General features: G+C 44.0%; 1 protein-coding gene across 1 annotated transcript in view; it reads right to left on the minus strand.

Moving 5' to 3' along the window:
- The window catches only part of LONP2 (lon peptidase 2, peroxisomal), an 805,754-nt gene that overhangs the window by 287,381 nt on the left and 492,838 nt on the right, over positions 1-25,535 (minus strand). The window contains exon 11 of the mRNA XM_086945449.1: positions 7,664-7,791. Within this exon, the coding sequence (XP_086801575.1) occupies positions 7,664-7,791 (128 nt within the window). The remainder of the gene's footprint in view (positions 1-7,663; positions 7,792-25,535) is intronic.

Genomic DNA, 25,535 nt, shown 5'->3' on the forward strand with positions numbered 1-25,535 from the left:
CAGTCCGTTTGAGTCCTTTAAGGAGCATAGCAGTTCTTCTGGCAGTAATTCGACCAGAATCACCCATCATAAAATTCCTAAAAATATGATGATCCTATACAGTTGTACAATCTATTGATGACACTGTTATTTTCAATATGGACAAAGCCAAATGCAAAAAGAAACCTGCAGGAATTACTAGAACAGGACTATTTCTCTGAAGATTGAGCCACACTACTGTTCATATATGACAAATACCTAGGAGAAGCCAGACTAAAATTCTATTCGTTTGAAATCCATCATGACTGGCACTAAACACATAATAAACAGTACAAAGCGAGGCTGTTCCCACACACTGATTGCTGGAAATGTAATCAACCAGGATGTAATAACCCTCACATCCTCTGACAATGCCATAACATACAAACTTAATGGAATGGCATATGGCACCAGGCACTGATCACTCACAGAACCCTCACACACAGTTCAGCTCAACTTTCTACGTTACACAATTCAACAGATAGATGGTGGGGCTAAACAACTACAGTCGAACATAGCTGGCAACAGCACTAGCTACTGCAAAATCCGCACCCTACTGCATTGGCATTTAAGAATCTATACAAATGCCTTAAGGATGGATGTCAGAGATGTGCTGGACAGCCTCTTATGAAAACGTCATATATACAATGACCAGGCAGTTATATTTCACCAAACTTGGAACCAATGTCTGGACAAGTGGAAGGGGAATAACATTTGAATATCCAAGACTCTAGTGACTAATATTCATACATGTAGGGAGATGCTCATTCGAACTAGAAGGAAATAAATTTAAAAAATATGTTGTGTAGAACAAAACTAATCACGGGTGAGTGGATGGGAGGGTTAGGGGTTGACGGGAAGACTAATAATTTGTGGTATTCTCTAGATCTTATTTTTGTGAAATGTGTTACCTTGTTTCCAAAGTTTTTGTCTTGACTGGTTATCACAAGATTTACAGAATAGATTCAGAATAATGCTAGTGTATGATATTCATATATGTAATTTGTCAAGGTGCAAAGGACACTGTCAATATATAGACTGAGAGCTGCCTAACAATGCAAATAAAGAATTACTGTAAAAGAAAAAACATTGCACTCTTTACTGTTTTCAAATGTGGATTTCCAAAGTGTTAATATGTTAAGCAAATTGTTTTTGACTACTCATAAAATTCCAACTTCGGCAGGTGTTTGAAGCCCTTTGAAGGACTTCCTGCATGGGAATGGCAAGGTCAAGTAATAATTAATCTCATGACAAGTGTACAAATTCACTTGTTGCCTGGCCACACAGCTCAGAGATTCATTCAACAGTGTTCACAAGATTGTTTATGTCCAGTACGCTCAATAACACATCTTGAAATCGATGACACTGGGTTATTTATTGTTGTGGATGACTTTCCACTTATGTAACGCTCTTCAACAAAACGGTATTCAAAATATAATACATTCATATTTATGACTTCATAATAATCATTTAGAAAATAACATTCCCGATTGTCCCATTTAACAAAGTGAGTATTTTCTCAAGGAATTCTTTGTAGATACCCAATGCATTTCAGGAAGAAAATCCCATTTTCTTCCCGAAATGAAATGAGGAACTACAACGAACTCCTTCAGAAAATACTCACTCTGTTATATAGAAAAACCTGCACTGTTATTGTCTAAATGATTATTATTTCTAAATGATTATTCATAAATATGAATGTATTATCTTTTGGATACCGTTTTGTGAACGAGTGTTACATAAGTGAAAAGTCATCCACAACAATAAATAACAGAGTGTAATTGATTTCAAGATGTGTTATTGGGAGTATTGTACTTAAAGAATCTTGTGAACACTATTGAATGAATTTCTGAGCTGTGCGGCCAGGCAACAAGTGAATTTGTAAACTTGTCATGAGATTAATTGTTACAAGAGGTAGGCAGTCTTTTTCCTGACCAGCACCCTAAACATATATTATCATTGATAATCAGATGGGCAATTCACTGTTTAATGATGCAAAGAATAATTTAAAACAGGATGTGCGCAACACATTTCAGTAATTAAGGTCAAGTAATAGCCATGCATAGTCACAGATCTACCATAGGAGAAAGATAAAGAGATCCTTGAGCATCACAGGAGCATGACAGAGTGTCAATAAGGCCTACAATGATCTCGGCAACAAATCAAATCAAATGGCACTTGTAAAGGGGAATGGCTACTCAATAGTGTGTTGTGGTGCTAAAGGTTCGTCGACCACTGATCTCACATGTGTAATATAATTAAAAGGCACAGTTAAATTGCCAAGTTTTTTAGCCGCACTTAAAAGAACCAGCATCCTTAGTAGCATGAAGGTGCAAGGGAAGGGCGTTTCAGCCATAGCAGCCAAAGGAGAGTAAGATGTGCCTCCCCATCTCTTCCTCTTAGTCTTAGGCACCACCGCCAGCAATGCATCAACAGAACGTAAAGTTCTAGATGAATGATAATGTGGGAGTCTTTTGGTAGATGGCTGGGACCTAGGCCATAGAAAGCTCTATGGGCTAAAACCAGTCCTTTGAACTACACTCTTTCCTGATTATGCAGCCAATGCAGCTCCTTGATATGGGCATGTATTGAGGTGTTCCTCGAGATGTTAAGCAGGAGCCAGCCAGTAGCATTCTGCACCAATAGGTACAGAGAGAGACCCCAGTAGATTGCATTAGCATAGTCCAGTGAGATGTTACAAGGGCATGGACAACCATCTTCTGACAGGGAGTAGGAACAAAAATTTCTCGGCAACTTAAGTAGACCAAAACAGGTCCCAACTACACTTTCCACCTGTGGTTTGACGGACAGATAACAGTCGAACTTCACTCTGAGATTCTGAACTACTGTGACAGGAGTCAGAGGAGATGGAGCAGAGCTAGGCCAAACTTCACCACCCCATAAGAGGGGATTCAAATACCAATATTTCTGTTTTGCTAGTGTTGCACTGGAGATTTCTTTAGCACATCCACTGAAAAACTACTGACAAACACGCTTCAAAACTAGATAGAGATGTTCCAGAGAATCTGCGTGTCATCAGTGTAAGAGATGACCTGCACTCCAAAGGAATCCACCAGGGTTGCCAAGGGGGACATGAAAACATTAAACAATGTACGGATCAAGGCAGAGCCCTGGGGAACCCGAAAAGTAGGGGGTTTGGAGTCAGAAGCAAATTGAAACATCTAAACAGATTGACATCTGCTCCATAAGAAGGAGCCCAGCCAAGCAAGCCTGGTCCCACCTATTCCAATGTCCCATAACCGTTGCAATCAGTATAGGGTGAAAAACAGTATCAACCACCGCCGAAAGATCCAGTAACAAGGCAGCTTTCTTCCCACTGTCCACAGCTAGTTTGATAGCGTCAGAGACCTCTATCAGAGTGGATTCAGTGCTGTGTCTCAGGCAAAACCAGATTGCGATGAATGCAGCAACTGATTAGCATCTAGATATCTAGATAGTTGGACATTTATCTATTTTTCAAGGACCTTTGAAAATTCTGGCAACAGAGAAATAGGCCGGTAGTTGGCTAGAATGGACTTTGCCAACAAATGTTTTTAGCTTAACCTTCTTCCAGTCACTAGGAACAATGGCCTGGTGCAGTGGTTTATTTGCAAGAGTTACAAGTGGGATTGATGGCCTCAGTGTTAGCGACAAAAATCTGAGGAGGGCTAGAGACGTCGGTGTATACGGACTTACAAACTTTGAGAGCTTTCTCTGAATCTTCCATAGAGATGGTGATAAACTATCACAGAGCAAGAGCGTATGGTTGAACCTGTTGAGGGGTGACCCCCTGACCTAATGAAGTCAATACTACTATTGACTACAGGTACATTTTGGAACCCTGACCCATTTAAGTCAACACTGCTGTTGGCCCCAGCTACATTTAACGTCTCAACAATACCCAGAATCTTGTTCTCAAAGAAATCTGAAAGTAAAGTTGAGAACATAGTGTTGGAGAGGCCTCAAGGGGCTGAGCAAGGGGAGTGGGACTAACACACTTCTTTGTGATGTTAAAAACCTCTTTAGGTTTATTGTTTCTTGCTTGAGCCTGCTTTGTTCCCTGATGGTAAATATGCAGCTCCTTTCTGTAGCACTCTTTATCCTCATGTAGATAGAGCTTGCACCAAGATCTTTCATGCCGTTTGCAGTGCTGTGGCATGAGTCTGAGTTCCTCATCAAACTAAGGGTCTGAGGGATGTCTCGGGCCACCTGACCCGGATTTAACAGGTGCCAGCAGGTCAGGCATTTACCTAGTCAGGCATTAACTGTCATTGCATCTGTTTCAATCCTGCCTGATAGCACTGGGACACTGTTGTTAAGAATGGAGTTTATGTCCTCTGGCTTAGCTGCAGCCCATTTACGATGTGATACTAAAGGGGTTGAACCAGCTAAATCTGGGGCCTTGCTCAAGTGTCCAGCGGAAGTAACCTGTTGAATGATCCGACCAGGTGCTGCTCAAATCCTCTGCAACCTTCATGCAGCTGTTAGAAAAAATTGGATCCAGCAGGTGGCCTGCTGAATGGGGGGGCGTGTCCACAAATTGCCTAGTGTTCCAAGCAGACATAATGTAAAAAAAAAAAAGAGATAAAATGGCTACTAACAAAGTCAAAGGAGCTAAGGGGTGTTAAGGAGAAGTACAAAATATTTAGAAGACTATATGGGTTAAAGGGAAAGAGGACGAACCCCTCGACTACCTCCTTCAAAAAGGCAGTAAAATGCCTCTGATGAATAGATACCTTCACTAGTAGTCCTGAAGTCACTCAGCTTGACTATTTTCCTGTGGAAATCACAAGATCTTGGGTCTGCCAGGCCGATTGATATATTGCTTTTTGATAATTCCTTCTTGCCTGCTATTTGCTCTTTTTTCTCTGTATGCATGACCTGACTGGTGTATGTACAGCACCCTGATGGGTCATGTTTGCGCTATATAAATCTTCTCAATTAACAAAATAAACAAAAATACAAGTTGTGTTTATATAAGGTCAACAAATGCAAACGTGCAAATAGAGACATTCAGTGTCCCATATTTTCAATACCTTGTCAGAGATAGGAAAAAAACATCCATAAAGTATTTGTTGTGATGAAACACCACCTTATCCCTCTGACTAATTCTCAAGGTGAGAGCTAGAAAGTGAAGCTGTGGTTATTTTGATTGGATACGTTTCTATCTGAAATCCACATACCTACTGTACTGCGCCATCCCAGCTTTATTACAAACAGGACTGCTGAATTACTCTCAATGCAATTAAAAAGTAAATCAGTAAGTACTCACTTCCTCCACTTCTTCGAATGCCATATGCACATCAGTCTACACAACTATCAAGCTAAATAAAACCTAAAAAAACACTAATAGGAAAAAAAAACAATCTTATGTTTCTCAAATTACAAAAAATAAAAAGACTCTTTTGGATAAACTGCTGAGTTACAGTACATGTCTCCTTGGTTAACTTTTATCTTACAGACATGACATTTCCATTTCTCAAACGGGAAGAATACAAAATGTTGCCATTTTTGGATTCATAAAATAAAATTGACACACGACTCATACCTAAGGTGCACATCTTTGTGTAACACTTTTTAGTTAGCATCAATTTTGCAGGTTGCAATTTGTAGGCCCATCCATGAAACAGGAATTTTGAAACTACAAGTTCTAGTATAATAAGTGCTGTTGACAAAATTGGTATTTCAAACTCTAACTAGGATCTGCAACTCCTGAAGAATCCCTATTGTAAATTCCCATATGAAGTTCATAGTTACTTTGCGAGGCAGTAGAGATGATAATACCTCCTGATCTTAAAATCCAGCTGGATAGCTACAGCTGCCTAGAAACCAAATAACGCCTGAAATGATTCCATCGTTTGGGGCTAATTTGTCTTCTTCTCAATGCATATGACAGAACATACACTGGATGTATCACTGTCTCTAATGTAAACGCTGTGAGTATGTTGCAGATTGTGTATTTTCCTTGGAGACCCCACTTTGGATCACTCAGAAGTTAAGCTGGTTCTGATGTATCACAGGCTAGCAAATGATAAATATGTAGGGAGATATATAATATTATTTAAGATCTTGAAAAAGTGTTTCAATTGAAACAATAGGAGGCCATCTAAAGCCGAGTAGCTAGGGCAGCACTGGCCCTATTTCATCAGACTTATCGACACAATGACTCAGTCCGGGATGTAGTAACCTTACAATAACAACAATAAATAGAATAAGCAACAAGAGAATTGAGTTATAAACACTGTGGTACCAATTGCATGCTTCAGAACAACAACACTAAAACCAGAAGATTAAGTTATGTCCTATAACACACGAATCAATATACCCTAAAAGAGGGGCTTTTTTATCAATAGGATTTATTTTGCCACACACACATACACACACACACACACAGACACACACACAGACAACAAATAATAATACTCTGTCAAATGAATGAATAAATGCAATTCACCAATTGGGTCAAATGGGACAACATTGGCTGTGGAAAACTGCTTTACTATTACTATTTATTATTCTGCTAACATTATCTAATTGGCTAAACAGTTGCGGATCCCCTGTGTAGAAGTCGTGGATCCCAGTTTAAGGCCTGCTGGAGTAGGTCATTTAGTTTACCAAAAGAAGTACATGATGACTTTGGCTGCTCACTCGCCCAAACTTTTTAACTCAACTTATTTTTGATTAATTTCCTCTTCTAAAAAAATGCATTATCAATGCCATGTAATTTCATTACTACGATCTCACTGTTTTTATTATTCTGCATCCCTTACTTTAAATGGAAACCATTGTACACCTATTTACAAAGAGCATACTTTTCATTGCATTTCGTCATCTTGTGGTATACCAGGATGAAACACCACTTTGAACTTTTGCATGCTTTCCATAAACTATCTGAAGTTCAGAAGACTCAGTAGAACTATGCTGTGGTAAGTTTAGCTATTAAGAAGACATTTGGTCCTTTAAATTGGTACAAAAAGCTGGGGATTTTGAAGGACTTTTGCATAAGTTCTGCATTTATGTAATGGATAGTCGTCACCAATTAGGATCCAGTGACAAGAGTAAGAGTGACCTCTTTTATTTCTCAGTGATTGCTTTGTGATGGAGCAATAGGCAAGGTTGGCGAAGGAGCATTTTTTTATTCAACAGGGCGGTACTTACCGTCAGGAATTTTGTTTATTCTATTATGCTGAAGACATAGTGCTGCACATTAGGGAGCAAAAGGCATGTGCACCTATTCCAAATAGAACATTTTGCATGAGGACTTCGTATTGCCATTTCAAAGGCTGTTCTAATTCCGATACATAGTTGGGGGAGGCTAAGTAGCAGAGACTGGGACTTATCAATGTGTGTTGCTGTTTTAATTTTTTCTGGGATGTGTACTTTGTCTGCTCCATGTCGAATAACCCCCTCCATTCTATTGCATGATGCAATTTCAATAACGCCAATCACTTGTCGTAGTTAGTGTTTTGAGTGTGTACCAATATATTTTAATATTTAACATCAGATAATATCTACAGATACTCAAATCTGACAGTTCTACAGACAAATGCCATGAATGTAAAAAAATCAAGAGAGAATTTCATATTTTTAACATGATATTTTACAGTTTCTGATTTGTAGGACTAAGAATAATTCAAAGTCTTACCATCGCCTGATTCCAGACGGTCCGGTTTGGTGTCCTTATGCAGCCCTTCTGCAACTTTCACAGCCACAGCTCGGCAAATGGCTCCAAACTTACGGTCCAAGGAGCGCACACCAGCCTCTCTGGTATACCTGATGGAAATAATTAACAGACACTATCTCAAAATGGCTCCAGTATAATTAATAGGCAGGCCCTTCTTGTGCAAGGATGGTATGCCATTTAAAGGGATCTAAACAGCCAGTATCAATGATATGCAGGGTGCAATAAGCCAGGTTTCCTTCTGAGCTTGGATGTTTACTGTCCAGGACAATGATACATACTGGCAAGTTAGTCTCAAGTCGCCTTAAGCAGACACTTGGATTGAGAAAGAGAGCTCAAGATAGAGAGAGAGATCAAGAGAGAGAGAGAGCGATGCATCAACTCTTCAATTCTATGGCTCTACAACACACTTGACTGAGTAACGCTGGATAGATAACGCTGATAATGTAGGCACTAAAATTATATTTGGCAGACATGGACTATACGCTGCAGCAGCCAGACGTTTTAACATCCTCCTTTTTAGTCATATCACTCAACTAAAAGGGACACGCAACCAAAAACAGCTTGCTACTTCCCTTTTCAAATCCATTCCCATCATTCTATTCCTACTTAAAATTCCACTAAACACACACGAAATCAAGAGCACAAAAGTAACACAACTAATGCATGTGGAATTTTCTTTTTTTTACTAATCTAAGAACTATTAATTCTCATATTGGGTTCCGGAGAAGTGTGCTACTCACCAGGAGTAGTAAGCACTGTATAAATGCAATTTACAAGTGACATAGTTTGAGTCAGTATTGTGTGTGGGTCATTGCCTATGTTGCTAAAAGTAACTCAAACCTTCTAAGAAGAATACATCATTGCATAAACAATGACCAACAGCATTGATTCATGTGAGATTACATCCATGGATTAAGGACCTGATTCACGAAAATCTCTGCTTGGTTATCTTTAACTTCACACACATATGCTCCATACATGCCAGGTGTTTGAACAGCGCGTATTTGCCATTGGCATGTCCTTGGCGCTTTAACGGCTATACTAAATGTATGCATTTTCGACTGGGCTTATTGTACCAAACTAAGTAGGTGAGATTTTATTGGCTTTTGTGTTCGCGGCCATTTTGAAAGATGACTTGTTGGACAGTGGTAGCATAGGAATAGTGTATACTGCATGGTATTTGCTGGTTCTGTATTTGATTAGGTTGGCAAGGAAAGCATATGATATACTAGAAGTCAACTGTGAGGGACTTCTAGCATTGTGTGTTGGTTCTTCAGTGTGCTTCTTGCCACCGGGATGTTTTCACTTAGGTTTTTATTTGTATCTGAGTGGATTAACCGGACAATTTGCATGTTTGTTTTTATGTTCTTCAAGGTGAAAATGAAGTAGGTGCTTCTCACCATCCGGTTTAGCACAATGAACTAAGGAGCTCTTGTATTGCCATCCCTGATTGGTCAATCTAAAATATACCATAAGAAAATTAGTTACCTGTTACTGCAGTTCTCCAGTATTAGTATCTTTCATACATTCACATGCTTGAATCATTCCCCATTGTTGAAGTGGGATTTCCACGGTACCATAATAAATCAGTGTGTATCACTATAATAAGCTACAATGGTAATAGACAATCACTTAGCTATCCTATTTATGTCCTTTTTTTTTTTAAATGACCAAACTTCAAACCATAACCAATCAGGTGATAGCGCCCTCTAGAACACTCCAAAGAGAGGCTGATTCCCTCAGATTTCCAAGCACAAGAGGGAATAAATCATCCTGAGCTAAAAGGGAAGCCAGGTGAGCCTCATGTGAATCTATGAAAGATACCAATTCTGGAGAGCTTAAGTTACAAGTAAGTAGCTAATTTTCTTCTCCAGTAGCGGATCTTTCATAGATTCAAATGCCTGAGTCAGAATAACAAACAGTTTTGTAGTTAAAGCTGCTCCACTGAAAAACCCTCCCAGCAACCTCAACAGCAAGAAAGCCGCGTGGTTCACCAGCGATCTCAAACACTCCAAGAAATCCTGCCGTGACCTCAAGAAAGACTGGCGCCACAACCAGTCAACGGACAACATGACAGCCCTCAAGAACGCCACCCGCAAACACCACCAGCTGATCCACACCACCAAAAGGTCATCCTTCAGAGAACGACTGGACAACAACACCCACAACAGCAAGGAACTCTTCAACGTCGTGAAAGAGCTCTCCAACCCCAACAACAACGACATCACGCCTTCTCAAGACCTCTGCAACTCTCTGGCCACCTTTTTTCACCGTAAGATCGTCAACATACAAGACAGCTTCGGCGCTCAGAACACGTACCCCACCACCGAACCTACACCCCCCACCACCACCATGTGCGCCTGGACTCAGGTCAGCACGGAAGATACCACCCACACGATGAACACCATCCACTCGGTCTCCCCAGCCGATCCCTGCCCACACCACATCTTCAACAAAGCCGACTCCATCATCGCACCCAAACTTCGGGACATCATCAACAACTCCTTCATATCCGCCACCTTCCCGCAGAGCTGGAAGCACGCAGAGATCAGCGCCCTCCTGAAGAAACCCATCGCAGACCCATCAGACCTCAAGAACTACCGCCCCATCTTGCTCCTTCCCTTCCCTGCAATAGTCATCGAGAAAACTGTCAACAAACAGCCGACAGCCTTCCTGGAGACGAACGGCTCCCTCGACCCATTGCAGTCCGGATTCCGAGCGAACCACAGCACAGAGACCGCCCTCATCGCGGCCACCGACGACATCTGGACCCTGCTGGACAACGGAGAAACCGCCGCCCTCATCCTGCTCGACCTTTCGGCTGCGTTCGACACGGTACGCCTCCGCCACGCGGGGATCCAAGGAAAGGCCCTGGAATGGATCACCTCCTTCCTCTCCGACAGAACCCAAAGAGTCCGTCTCCCGCCCTTCCTCGCAGAAGCCACCAAGATCATCTGCGGCGAACCTCAAGGCTCCTCGCTCAGCCCCACCCTCTTCAACGTCTACATGAGCCCCCTCGCAGCCATCGCACGCAAGCACAACCTCAACATCATCTCCTACGCCGACGATACCCAACTGATCCTCTCCCTCACCAACGACCCCACCTCCGCCAGAGCCAGCTTCCAGGACGGAATGAAAGACATCACAGACTGGATGAAGCTCAGCCGCCTGAAACTGAACTCAGACAAGACGGAAGTCCTCATCCTCGGCCCATCCATCTCCGCCTGGGACGACTCCTGGTGGCCCCCTGCTCTGGGCCCCCCACCCAAGCCCACGGACCACGTACGCAACCTGGGCTTCATCCTTGACTCCTCCCTCACGATGGCCAAGCAAGTTAACGCCGTTACCTCCTCCTGCTTCAACACTCTCCACATGCTCCGTAAGATCTTCCGCTGGATCCCCACTGGAACCAGGAAAACGGTCACCCAGGCCCTCGTCACCAGCCGTCTGGACTACGTGAACGCCCTCTACGCTGGGACCACAGAAAAGACTCCAGCGCATCCAGAACGCCTCAGCATGACTCGTCTTGGAAATCCCCTGACACAGCCACATCTCCGCCCACCTGAGGGACCTGCACTGGCTCCCCGTCAGCAAAAGGATCACGTTCAGACTCCTCACCCACGCACACAAGGCTCTCCACGACTTAGCCCCGAATACCTCAACAACCGCCTAACGTGCTACACGCCAACCCGCCAGCCTCGCCCTCGCCACCGTCCCACGGATCCGCAGAACCACCACTGGAGGAAGATCCTTCACCTACCTGGCGGCCAAGACCTGGAACACCCTCCCCACCCACCTACGACTCACCCAGGACCATCTCTCCTTCAGGAAGCAACTCAAGACCTGGCTTTTCGAGCAGTAGCAGCCCCCCCCCCCCCCCCCAGCGCCTTGAGACCCAGCGGGTGAGTAGCACGCTTTACAAATACTCTTGATTGATTGATTGATTAAAATAAATACCCATTGAGGTTCCTGGGTAACAGTTTAACATATGAATAGATAAACACTCTATGTATGATAAAATAAACATGTTGTATACAACATTATGGAGCTTATTAGGATGGCATTGGACTTTTCCTGGCTGCCCAAGTAGCAGAGATTGGGTCCGACCGCCATGCTTCCAGCTGTTCTGCCCGTTGAATTATGATGGGCCCGTCACCGCAGCAGTCGCATTCCGCAGCGTTAACATTGTGGCGGGTGGTGCTGGCAGCAGCACCGCTGCGTTGCAAAAACGAGCATGTTGTGCATTTCATTGCACTACGTGGCAGGCACTGCACTGTGCCTGCCACTTGGTGCAGTGAAAAGTAGGGGGGTACTATGGGTATCCCCCAGTGCACCCACACCCCCCAACACGAGGGGGGCCCACAACAGGCCCCCAAACACAATCCTCGCCAGCCATTTCATAGCGGAGAGACCTTCGCGGAAAATCTGGCTTCCGCATGCATCCTAATCCAGACGGCGGAAAAAGATAGGCACGTCATCATTTTAGCGGTCCAGCTTCGCCCACCAGGCCAGCGGGCGGATTGATATCGGTGGAAAAGCAGCAGATGGATTTTCACACCGCCATGGTCACCACCGCCATAATAATCTAACGGTGACGATCTGCCTGCCATCGTAATAGGCCCCTTAATATGGATATTATATATATATATATATATATATCACCCAATCACCACTTCACTTGCAAGAACTCAGAGGACACAGCGGGGATTGTAGGGTAGTCCTTTTAATGAAAGCATTTGGCATGACGCGTTTCGGCAAATTGTTGCCTTCCTCTGATGTCACTTTAAACCAAGAAGTATGCCTCAACCCTCTTTAAATATGCTGCAGTTCTCCCATAGGTTGGGAGTCCAACTGGCACCAGTCCGATGTTTCGAGTTTTGCCGTAGTTCAGGTGGCAAACTACAACTCCCAGCAGGCAGCAGCTGGGTAAGTACTCCATCGGCGCTCATTATGTCTCCATAGTGGGTGCTGGAATTCCTGGTCAGAGAGGGTTGTGTAAAAATTAAAAGCCCTGATTGCAATGTCCATCAAGAGCTTCCTTAAGTCCCCAAACGTCCAAGCCACAATATCAGGAGACCGCCAGGCTGTGTGGCGCAGATTCAGTGATCACGCCGACCCCGTGAAGTCACGGACTACTTTTTGGCAGCAGCCCTGTGCTTGTCCTGATTCTGAAGCAGTCACGAGGCAATCCAATCACTTGGAAGAGAAAAGAGAGCAGTTGCCAGCAAAGCTTTGGACAACTTGTTATATTTATATATATATATATATATATACACACACACAGATATATAAGATGTACCTGTAAATAATCATCAATAAGAACAGAGGCTCACCTTATTGGAACAGATGTCGTATACTGCCTGTCCCACGGCTGCATCACTGTGCTGTACCAACTCCAGTCAGTAGTGCTGCCCGAATATATGAGTACCCTTCCAAGTCGCAGCACGTCATATTTTCTCCGGCAGAATGCCTGCAAACAGGGCAGCTGAAGTGGACACTGCCCTAATCCAGTGCTCCTTTGCCGTGAGAGGTTTGCCAGCCTTGGAGTGGCAAAACTGGATGGCTGCAGAGATCCACCTTACAATGATTGCCTTTGTGACAGAAGAACCCTGTTAATTTTGCCCATAAGACACTTAACAGTTGGTCAATTTTCCGAAGGGCTTAGTATGAAGCAAATAAAAGTTTAGGCATCTTTTAATGTCAAGAGTATGGAGAGATCTTTCTGCGGGTGATGTCGGATTTGGGAAAAAAGTTCTTAGTATAATAGGTTAATTGAGATGGAACTTTGGGAATGAATTTTGGATTTGTTCTGAGGAAAACATAGTCATCAATGAAACGTAAGAAGGGATCTTGTGTTATGAAAGCCTGTATTTTGCTTACACTTCTAGCTGAAGTGAGAGCCCCCATCAAAGCTACCTTCCTGTGAGAAATTTGAGATCCGCTCTATGGATGGGTTCACATGGAGGTTTTATAAGCTGGAAGAGGACTACATTGAGATGCCATTCTGGTGGAGGATCTCATACTGGAGAGAAAGCTCTGAACAACCCCTTCATGAGTTGTTTGATGATTCTTGAGGAGCAGAGAGGTAGAGAGTGGGAAGATCATCTATATCTTGATATCGCAGCGAGATGCAACTTGATGGAGACATGAACCAAACCTGATCGAGCAAGCGAAAGGAGATAAGGCAGACTCTACTCAGGTGATGACTCTAAAGGATGCAGGTTGGCTTGCTGACACCATGGACAGAACGGTTTCCATTTTAATTTGTATGTTTTGATGGTGGCTTCCACTCTTGCTTTTGCTAGAATATTTTTGAAGTCCTGAGGGATATTTAAAGGATGGAATTCATTGAATTTAGAAGCCATGCACATAAGTGGACGGAGACTAGGTCCGGATGCAGGACCTGGCTCTCGTACGTCAAAAGAGCTGGCGTTGTCCATAGGCAAATGGGATTGAACTCCGACAGCAGGAGAAGCTCCGTGAACCAGTGTTGTCTGGCCCACTAGGGAGCAATCAGGATGAGGCAACAGCATTCCACTTTCATCTTGTTGAGAACCTTTGGTATTAGTGGAAAGGGGGGAAAAGCGTATGCATAGATCCCGGACCATCGGATCAAAAGGGCATTGCCCCATGACCCTAGGAGTGTGTACCGTAAGGCATAAAATTGGCATTTGGTGTTCTCGTTGGTCGTGAAGAGATCCACTGCTGGGTGCCCCATAAGGATACATGTTCGGCTCTCAAAGAAATGTTGTGAGTTGTTATCCAGCTCCAGAGTTGTTGGGGTTTCTGGGAGAGTGTTAGTGATCTTGTGCTTCCTTGCTTGTTGACATAATGCATGCTTGTCGTATTGTCTGTACGTACCACCACAAATGACCCTGCTATGCTTGTTAGGAATGCTTGCAAGGTGAGAAAGAGGGCTTTCAGTTCTAGGTGGTTGATATGCATTGCTTCCTGAAGTGCCAGCCACTTTCCTTGGATTTTGTAGGTCTTGGAGATGACCGCCCCAGCCATCCATTGAGGCATCTGTAGTTATGAGAAAGTAAGGTATTTGCGGCATAAACGTTAGACCCTTGGAGAGATTAAAGATCTGAGACCACCACGCTAATGTCTCTGCCTTTGTTGAGGTGATGTTCATGAGGTTGCCAAAGGACCCTTTGGTCTGGATCCACTGTTTTTGTAGTTCCTCTAGTAAAAGTCTCATTTTCAAGCGTGCAAGAGGGACCAGACTTATTGCAAAGGACATCATTACCATCAGCAACTTGTACAAATGTACTAAAACAGACTTTCTTCTGGAAAGTTTGCTTGCTAGGTGTGCTAGTCTTTGTTGTCTGTCCAGGGAGAGAAAAGCTTTGTTTTGGATAGAATCGATGTTGGCGCCTAGTAACAGTCCTCTGTTTAAGAGTAGTTGTTGACTTTTGATGGTTGACAAAGAGACCCAGCTTTCAAAAGAGAGAGAGGCAAGCTTTTGTGGCTTTGGAAGCTTGCAATGATGTTGGAACATTAAGAAGCCAGTTGTCCAGGTAGGGAAATACCTGATGACCTTGCTTTCTGAGTGTGGCTGCTGTCCGAGGCACGGCATTTGGTAAAAATGTGGGGAGCTGACTTAAGGCCGAATTGAAGGAATCTGAACTAGTAATGGGTACCGGCTATGATAAAGCAAAGATATTTGTAGTGTTTAGAACGTATGGGAATATAGAAGTATGCATCCTGTAACTCCAGTGTTGTCATAAAATCGCCTTGGTTTTGGAGATGCAAGATGTCAGAGAGAGTGACCATATGGAATGATTATTTCTGCAAGAATTTGTTCAACTTCCTGAGGTCCACGATGGGTCTTCATTCCCCTGATTTCGTTTTGATTAAGAAAAAATGGGAGTAAAAACCCATACCTTTCTGGGTGAAAGAAACTTTTTCGAGTGCTCCCTTGGCAAGCATAATGAAGGTGTCTTTCTGGTGGATTGTTGGGTGGTCTTTGGATAAACTTCAGGGTATGGCCATGGGTGAAGAGGTCCAATACCCATCTGTCTGAGGTGATCTGACACCAATAGTTGAGGTAATTGGTAATGTTTGCACCCACGGGATGAGAGGAAGTGGAAGTAGCCGGTCCCTCATTTAGGTCACAGTGTACGATCTGTCTCTCGACTCTGGGGGGCATTCTTCTGTTGAAGTCCTTGTTTTGTGTATGCGGTCATTGGTGGTGGGTGGTATGGCTGGTGTTGATAAGCAGCTCTGTATTGAGAGTAAAAGGGCTAATATTGATGGGAGCGTGGGTATCCTCCTCTGTAGGTTGAAAAACCTCTTCCGCGTACCCCTCGATAGGGCATCTTCCTGAATTGCAGCGTACTAAGTTACCTGGACATGTTTGTTTCCATTTTGATGGCCAATAGAGCTTCTTCTATGTGCTTCCCGAATAGTGACTCTCCATCATAGGTCATACTGAGCATTTTTTTAATGGATTTGGTCTGAACGTGGTCGTTTTTAGCCACTCCCGGTCGTCTTAAGACTGCTGCAGCAGTGAGTTGGCGAAAAACAGTAGATGCCATGTCCATTGCGCAGTCTGTGATCTAGGCTGACGTGCGCTCAACCTCTTGCAGTATTTTCCTTGCCTCAGGTTTTCTATCTTCAGGCACTAGGTCAATGAGTCTCCAATGTCAAACCACATTTACCTATCATAGAGGCCCAGATTTGCTCGCGAACTGGCCGCACAAACTTTGATGGCAGACATGACGAGAACCTTTTACCAATGTTGTATGACTGCCTGCCTTCTTAATCTGGTGGTGTAGAGATTGGAGTTGAAGGCCCAGACTTGCTCGCGAACTGGCGGCACGAACTGTGATGGCAGACATGACGAGGATCTCTTACCTATGTTGTCTGACTGCCCGCCCTCTTTATCTGGTGTGAGACTGGAATTGAAGGATTCTTACAGCGGGGTTGTGCTGCCTGTGATATGGTGGAGTCCGTTTTTGATATCCTGTGAGGTAGGAGGGAGAATCTTTTGGAGCCTTATATTTTTTAGCAATACAGGGCAGTATTGCAGCCACCGTTGCTGGGCTCTTCATTATTTTTAAGCTTTCCTCCCATATATAATCGATGATGGGGATGGCTCTGACTGATTTTCTTGACTGCTCTTTGAAATCATATAGAAAACAGGCAGACAGTGTGCATTTGGTGCAGGGACTAGGAAAGATGTCTTCCCTCTAAATAACAACATCTTATTGTAACCTGGGGGCGCAATATTTACACTCACATCCGCGAGTAATCCCCAACATCCCAGGAATGGGCCAGTGAAATATAAATTACGAACACTGACTGACACATAGGCCTGAATTTATATCTTGTGAAAGTAGGGTGGGCGGCTGGGCACATTCAACATGGCGAGGTAGCAGAAATGGTGCTGATTCTTGACATGTGCAGATATGTTATTCAATGGCTTGCAGAGATGGGTATAAATGTTATGATTCGAGGTTTGTGAGTATACTTAGTTATGTTAGATGTTCAACATATAAACGATTACTTCAGCCAACAACATACTGGCCCTATGCCAACAGAAATTGACTATAATGTGTACAATTGTATCTGCATGCATTCTACAAAGATGATATGTAACTTGTATTGGACTGCTGATTTTTCAGATGTAAAGTGAGCTGCTGCAATGTAATAATTGTTATGCAAATAATACTAATGATAATAATAAAAACACATTTAAACAAAAAGAATAGCAAAAAGGAAGACAGCTGAACTGAGATTGGTAGGTGAAGTCTTGTGGCAGGGCGGTCCATTAAATTGTGAAAGCATCCAATGATGAGATGAGAGTCCGCCGGATGTGGTGGTGGAGGTGATTGAGTGGGGGCTAGATAATCATCCCATTCATCACGGGGATGTGGAGGGTCCAGAATTTCGCCTTCCTATTGACCGTCATCTGTTGACAATGGGTCTTTCCTTGGCAGTGTCGCAATGTTAGAGGCAGGTGTCATCCTGGGCATGATCAGTGTACGAAAAGAGGCTTTGGGTCGTAGATGAAGCAGGTTGAGGTGGAACTATTGGTTGTTCCTGGGGAGGTTCCGGAAAATTCTTGCGATAGTCCTGCAACACAGCCTATAAATCTTAAAAAAGTGACATAGGCATTTGAACGTCCCACTGACTCAGCTGTTGTTCAGCATTAATACTGATGATGCTGTTCATAATGCCTTTGCTTTGGCTGAGAATAATAATAATGTTCATAATATTGTTGTTCTTCCATGTCCTCATCCTGGTAATTTATCTGGAGCTCTGATGGACTATGAGGTGGTCCAAAAGGACTGTCATCGACCGAATCCTCCAGGTCCAACAGATTATTTGAGGGGAGAAGAGAAACCTTGAATGGGGTAACCTCAGGTCGCAAGGACGTTTTCATGATCCTTGTAATTTTTATAGTTATTGATGTCATCAAGGGAAAGGTCATGAGCAAGGCCGTCTATTGACTTGTGGATTTTGGCTTTGTCGATATACCTACCATCGACAAAGTCATTAACAAATGTGTTGATGGTATCGTCGATGTGGTCTTCAACGGAATTTTCATCAATGATTTAATTCTTGTTGACGAGTTTGGCGCATTGACAGATGAAGTCATGGTCGTTTTTGCAGTCGACTGTCTCAGCGACGAGCTGGTAGTGACAGGGTCTGAAAATGTCTTTCTTCGCTGTATAAGACACTATTGAGGACATAGAAGTAGTTTTCCAAGATCTGGAAGTAGAAAACGGAGCACAGCTCAGGAAGACTCCCTTCACACACGAAGGCGGTAAAAATCGGAGGGAATTAGCCTCTCTTAGGAGTGTTCTAGAGGGTGCTATCGCCTGAATGGTTTAGGTTTGAAGTTTGGTCCTTTTTAAAAAAAAAAGTACAGACAGGCTAAGTGATTGTTCATTACCATTGTAGCCTACTATAGTGATGCACACGGCTTTATTATGGTACTGTGGGGCTCCCACATCGACGAGAGGGAATGGTTCAAGCATGTGAATCCATGATAGATCCAATACTCTAGAAGACCAATTTATTCAGCATCTGATTAAAAGGCTCCACTCAGTACTAATCTGAGGAAGCTAAATGATGAATGGACTGGGCCCCTGTGCGAGGACGTGCTACTCTCCATACAATTTAATAGGTAGGAGTTTACTCTCTCCAAAGAGTGCTCTCTTCAGGACTCAACCCCATTAGTGTTGGATCAAAGGTCTAGGATGATACAAATAAAATGAGCTGCTAATATCTCCTTCCTTGCCAGAATTCATGAGCATATCAAATCAATCAGAGGCTTCCTAAGAAACACCTGAAGAGGTGATCCTCAACGGAAGTAAATGAATATCGATGGATATACATATCCCCAAGAAGCAGTAAAGTATAACCTCAGTGTTACTCCAAGTCCAAGACACCTGGTTCAATACAAATCCTGATATATAATTGAGTGAGTTCAACCTAACTAGAATGCTTAAAAGGTGGGCTAAAAATAGTCATATAGACATTAAATATTAAAGGTGGAAGGGGCAATTCCAAACTAGGTTAATAATACTTATGAAGACATTTAATACACAAGCAGAAGGAGCAATTCATGCAACCACTTACTAGAAAATTACTCCCACCCAGGCCACAATGGACATCCCTGCCAACAGGATTATGGGAGACTTATGGAATTAAAAGAAGCAGCATTGCTTTTCCAAAGCAGCACATCCGAAATACATTCAAGAATGAATTCACGCGTTTACGAGGAAAGGCAGTTTTGACTGTGGTTAAATAGTTGTGCCTAGCCAGTCTGAAGTTGGTACAGTGACACTTTTGCCTTTAATTTGGGGCCATAGCTTAGAACTTCACAAATGCTCACTGGTTCGCCAGGTAGGTAGGGTCTAGGTTGGATTTCTTTTAATAGTGGTGTAATTGTGGCATAATGAAAGAATCTGAGGAGCAGCACGTCTTAAAAAGAGTTTACAGAAATTAGGGTTTGGAAAATGGGGAAAATAGCAGGTAGTAGTTTCAAACCCAACCAAGGGTAGCATCCCCTAAGTTTTGGATACCTCCTATGCCCACATTCAATGTGATTTAAGCTGTGCGATACAGACCAATCCAAAACTGGTAGGCAGGCCCATACACGCACGACTGCATCTTTTCTCACAAACCTCTTTTAACTGTGGTTTATGACTGCTACATGCCTGCTGCAAAATGGTTTCAATAAACCTTGCCATGTATACACAAGATTAACTCTTTCCACTTCTGCACTGACACACTTTCTACTCATCCATTAATACACTAGCATGCTAATTCTTGACCTTCTTATAACTGGCTCCTTTCGCATAGATGGAATGACAATATATAAGGGTACAACTCTGGTCCTCACACGGGACATCAAAGCACTAAGCATGTAGGCCACATGACACACACTCTTCCATCCACAGCACTCCCATGAAGTAGCTTGCTAAGTGCCCACAAGTGCTCCTCTTCAGGGGAATGAAGTGCAATATAAATGCAACTACAATGCAAAACAGTCTTCCAATGTTGCGCTCAGAGCACTGTGTGCCTACTAAATCTGCTCAATTACAGAAGGAACCGCATTGGTGCACCGCTTCACCCTCTCTATCCCGAACCACACAGCCCCTTCCCACCCCCACACACAGTTATTGGGCTGCCAAAAGCTTGCTTTGCAGCTCTTAGTTTTCGGCCTAGTAGTAGCAAATGTAAAAAATATTATATAACCCACACAGGCAGCGCCTAACACCACAAAATGCTGGACCGTGAAAAGGCTGGTGTGCTCCAGTGACAGAAAATTTAGCAGACGGTGTTTCATGTTTGAGCAATTAAAGATGTGTCATTAAAACATTACACTACAAATAGCAAAAGCAAAAGAATTTGGGAACAAGCCAACAAGTATTAAAACGAGAGCTGATACGCTAGGAGGCAGGAAGGGCTGTTGCCAGCGAGAGATTTGTTGGAGGGGTGGAACATACTGTTCCAGTGTGACATCTGAAGGTATGTATTCCAGATGATGGCTCAGCAGGACTTTTTTTGGGAAGCTGAATGATATTTCACTAGATTTTCTGTACTATGGCCATGGGCTTTTGCTGCACTGCCTTTTACAACTGTGAGGGGACATTAACTGAAATGTATGCTCAGTAGCCAAGGATTTGTATTTGTTAATCAACTTCTCAGACATTCTTTAGCCCTGGTCTAAGTCGGCACCTTTCTTGATTATAAATGCTCCAAGCTTGAATCCTGTAGGAAGAAAAGAATCATATATATCTTTGCAAAAGTATATGCAGACTCCATGTATTTTTCACTGAAACCGTGAAGGTACGTTAGATTTTGACCGTAGGATTACAATATCGCGACTTACTATAGCACCAGATGCAGAGTTTTGGTACAGGGCTCATCAGAAATCTGCAGCAATTCCTTTCCAGCAATTTAATTCAAGATATGCATGGTGCTGCCCCTTGCATTCCTGTTCCTACTGCTATCAAACTAAAGTGTCATCACTGCAGGTATTAGGAGAGAAAGAGAATTTCTTCACAGCAAAACTTTGAATATTAGTTTGGAAACCCAGACACATGCACAACTGCATCCAAAACAAAGGCCGAATGCCGAGAACACTTGCTAGCCACTCCTAACCACAGACACTTTTTTGCACACCTATACTGCTGCCACTGCTATAGCATTAGCGGGGATGGTGGGAAGGTCAAAAGGCAGAAGGAAATCACAAAAATAAACCACAGTAATTTGCACTTTTTGTACATTCCCCTTTCTCCAACTAACGGAGCTAGGTCGTGAAACCAAAATCATTTGACCTGCCACTCAACAAACCATTTCTCAACTCTTGCTGCATCAATATTTGCATTACAGATTGAGGGGACTGAGGGGAGAGATACAATAAATGTGTTGTACAATCTGATAAGGATCACCCCCCCCCCCCCCCCCAATGTAGTCTGATTACCTGCCATTCAGGAGGGAAACAGAACACATTTCACACTGTCATAAGGAAATGGCTACATTCTGGGACAGCCCAGGAAGTCACACGGCTATTATGACCATATCTATGTGTAATTCACAAGAAATTGAGGGCACAGATAAGACGCACTGAGTGTGTCAGTCTACCACATAATGAACATTCGGATTATGCTGCCAAATTAACTTTCGGATTATGCTGTCGGACCATCGTGTTGTCAGAGCTCAAGACAAAAACTCCACAGTCATCAGGGCTGAGAAGACCATCTTCAGCTATCTGTCTGTTGAGGATACCAAAAAGATTCAGACGAATACATCATTAGGTAGCTTTATAAAAAGGAGTAAATAAATGAGTAGCCAACAACAAACTCTAAGATCCAGTCCACCATTCCATCTATGGTATATAGTCCTTTGGATAGAAAAACTACAAAAGAATGAGGATCAATGTACAAATACCAATACATTAACATTAACCATTGAGTATACGCCATTCTGAGGTAACTATCAGAGTACAACGGAACACAATAACGAAAGGAGCCTATAAACGACCATTCTGTAGCGAGGATCCCAGAATGAAAGATAAAAATCATGCATTGAAGTGTCTTCAAACATTCCATCATGGAGAATGGATTTCTTACTTTCATGTCCTGCACAATCCCAGTAGCATCTGACCAAGGAATTGTAATCAGACAGAGCTGCGCTTCATTTACAAAATAGCCATACAGTTAGCAGGTGTTGGGAATACGAGGCATACAATAAAAATAATAGTCACCAGCCAACTGTCCAGGTCAAATTGCAGAATGGGCACTTTCGAGTTGCCCCAGAGGGTCACAGTTCAGGATTTGCTGAGCCCAAAGTAAAGCATCAATTTCACTCATACAAAAATTAGAACAAAAGTCCCAGTTGGATGATGAGCTATGGGATATGTAAGCACTTTGTAAAATACCTCCAAAATAGGAGTATGCCACAGAAGCCCTCAAAGTAATCTGAAAGGTAGTGTGCAGAGCAGAGTCTGCTACAGAGCCTGGGGAGCTATCCAAATAACACGCGAGGTTAAGACTGTATATGTACCTGGGAGAACACAGGGAGCATACAAAAAAGCCAAAACACATACAGCAAGAGTTCATTGCTGGAGACATTCCTGCCCATGCTGCAGACAGTCACAAAACTTGTCCTCAATGAAGGATTTACACCAAGGTCTGGGACGGAAACTAATGAAAAGTTAACATACTGTCAGACAGCACCAAAGGTCCCATTGATGGCAGACTGTACACTTCAAAAATATCACTAAAGAACAAGATACTTACCTTTGGTATCTCCTTATCTGGTAGAGACTCTAGCCGTGGATTTCTCACCTTAGAATTTAAGGCATCAGACTGAATCAGAATATTTTTTCTTGAGCAGTACACCTGTGCATTGTTCGACTTTGCATGGCACGGCCGGCATCATCCACACCGGAAGTGACATGCACGGAGCCAATATAGGCTCCACTCCAGCGTGCTGACGTCAGATTCTTTTTGCTACTTTCCACACCAGGATTGCAGAGCCACGAAGAACACTGACCACTGGTGGGTAACACTAGGTCCCGGCAAGGGGAACAGCCCTGTCCCTAGAAACCCATTCATACAGCGGACAGGATGATTGGGCCGGCATGGAATCTACAGCTAGATAGGGCTCTACAATATAAGGTGTTACTGAAGGTAAGTAACTTGTTCATCTGATAGAGACTTCTAGCTGTAGATTTCTTACCTTAGAAAAGATACCCAAGCAGTACCTTCCCGGAGGTGGGGCTGTGAGGCAATTTCACACCAAAATGTCCTGCAGGACTAAACGGGCAAAGAGCCAGTTTCGATGGACCTGACTTTCCAGGCAGTAGTGCTCCATCAGTGTGTGCTGAGAAGCCAACGTTGCTGCCTGACATATGTCCAGGACTAGGACTCCGTGTGCTAATGCAGTGGTCACAGCCTTTGCTCTGGTGGAATCAGCCCACTGCTGAAAGAGGCCTTGTACCGCCTCTGGGTGGAGACCCCATTCATGATCCGCTAGGCATCTTTTTCTGAGGTTCTCCGCCCTGCCATTCAGAGAGCCCAAAAGGTGTTGAACCACAAGGGATATGCCCTGCTGTTTCAGCCATGTCCAGAGACGTAGGGCCTCTTGACAAAGGGCCCACAAATGCACCTCTTGACAAAGGGCCCACAAACTCACCCCACCCCACCATGCTTATTGCATTACTACATGGCGGTTGTGCCGCCTGAGAACACCTGAACTAGTCTTCTCTTGATGGAGGGTAGAAATGCTTTCAATGCCAGCTGGATCACTCAGAGCTCAAACAGATTAAAGTGGAATCTGGATCATGCCAGACATCAGAGTCCTCTAATCTCCACCTCTCCCAGATGGCCCAGGAGTGATGAATCCATCACTACTGCAAGATCAGGCTGCCTCTGACCCAATCTAGTTTCGTTAACCACAACTGCTGTGCTTCTGCAGTGTCCTTCGAGAGCTGGACCATGTCTGAGAGATTTTTCTGATGCTGTGCCCACTGGTAATTCAGGTCCCACTGCAGAGCCGGCATATGACAGCAGGATAGAAGCTGAAATATCGGTATCATGGCCTGAATATCCCGGAGGTGCTGTTCGAGAGGATGAGCCCGAAACTGCACCATGTTCAGAACAGCTCAGATGACAGGGAGCATCTGAGTGGGCGTCAGGTGTGTCTTTAGCGCATTGATAAGGAACCCCAGCGGGTGCAGGAGGTGCATCGTTGTCTGAAGGTTGGAGACAACTGCCTGTGGTGAGCCCGCGTTCAACAGCCAGTCATTGAGGAAGGGGAAGACATGCACCCCTGATCTCCACAGGCCTAAGGGGAGCATGGCAAGCTGAAAGTGCTCGTGGCCCACCGTGAACAGCAGGTAAAGCCTGTGGGCAGGCAGGACAGGAATGTGGAAATAGGCGTCCTGCAAGTCCAACGCTACCATCCAGTCTCCCAGGTCGAGGGCAGACAGAACTTGAGTGAGCATGAGCATCTTGAATTACGCCATTTTTCAGGAAATAATTGGGAGGGCACAGGTCTAGGATAGGACAAAGGCCTCTGTCCTTCTTGAGCACCAGAAAGTAGCAGGAATAACAACCATGACCTACTTCTGGTGTTAGCACCCTCTCTATAGCTCCAAGAGAGTAAAGTGATGTGGTCCTCTGTCAGCCTGCCGGAAGTGGGTGGCATGGGTGATGGGGTAATCGGAAAGGGGAGGGAGTTGCCCCTTCCAACAATCTAGAGAAACCAGTGGTCTGATTTTATCGACCTATAGTGTTGAAGGTGATGGCTTACCCTGACTCCGACTAGTTTCCCATGATGGTTGGAGGGCAAACTAAAGATACTTGGAGGCTGCGGCTGCCAGGGTGGGGGCGATGGGGGGAACTGTCCTGACCTTTTTCTGCTCGACTCATGGAGTTTGCGGGTACCGTGTCCTCAGCCATGCACAGACTGGAGAGTTGCGCACAGTGGTGGCTGGGCTGGTAAGGACGCGGCGGAAAACCCCTTCTGTGGCCACATAATGAGTGAAAGGTGGACTGGGGTTGACAGGGGGCCATGGAAAACCCAAGGACCCGGATGTAGCCTTGCTGTCCTTGAAGCACTCTAGCGTTGAGTCCGCCTTGTCCGCCTTGTCCAAAGAGACAAGAGGCATCAAAAGGCATGTCTGAAACCCCAGTTGTGGCACCGTAGGGCCACTGATTAAGAAACTGCCCTGTCTAGCGAATCGGTCATGTCCAGACCATAATTGTTAACCTATCTGTGTCTCTCCTGTCTGCCATAGCTTGGAAGAGTAGGGCCAGGGCCTCCTCCAAGACCATGGGCAGCACCTGAGCAACCGAATCCCAAA

The sequence above is a fragment of the Lissotriton vulgaris genome, chromosome 12 (assembly GCF_964263255.1).
Source record: "Lissotriton vulgaris chromosome 12, aLisVul1.2, whole genome shotgun sequence".
Classification (NCBI taxonomy): Eukaryota; Metazoa; Chordata; class Amphibia; order Caudata; family Salamandridae; genus Lissotriton; species Lissotriton vulgaris.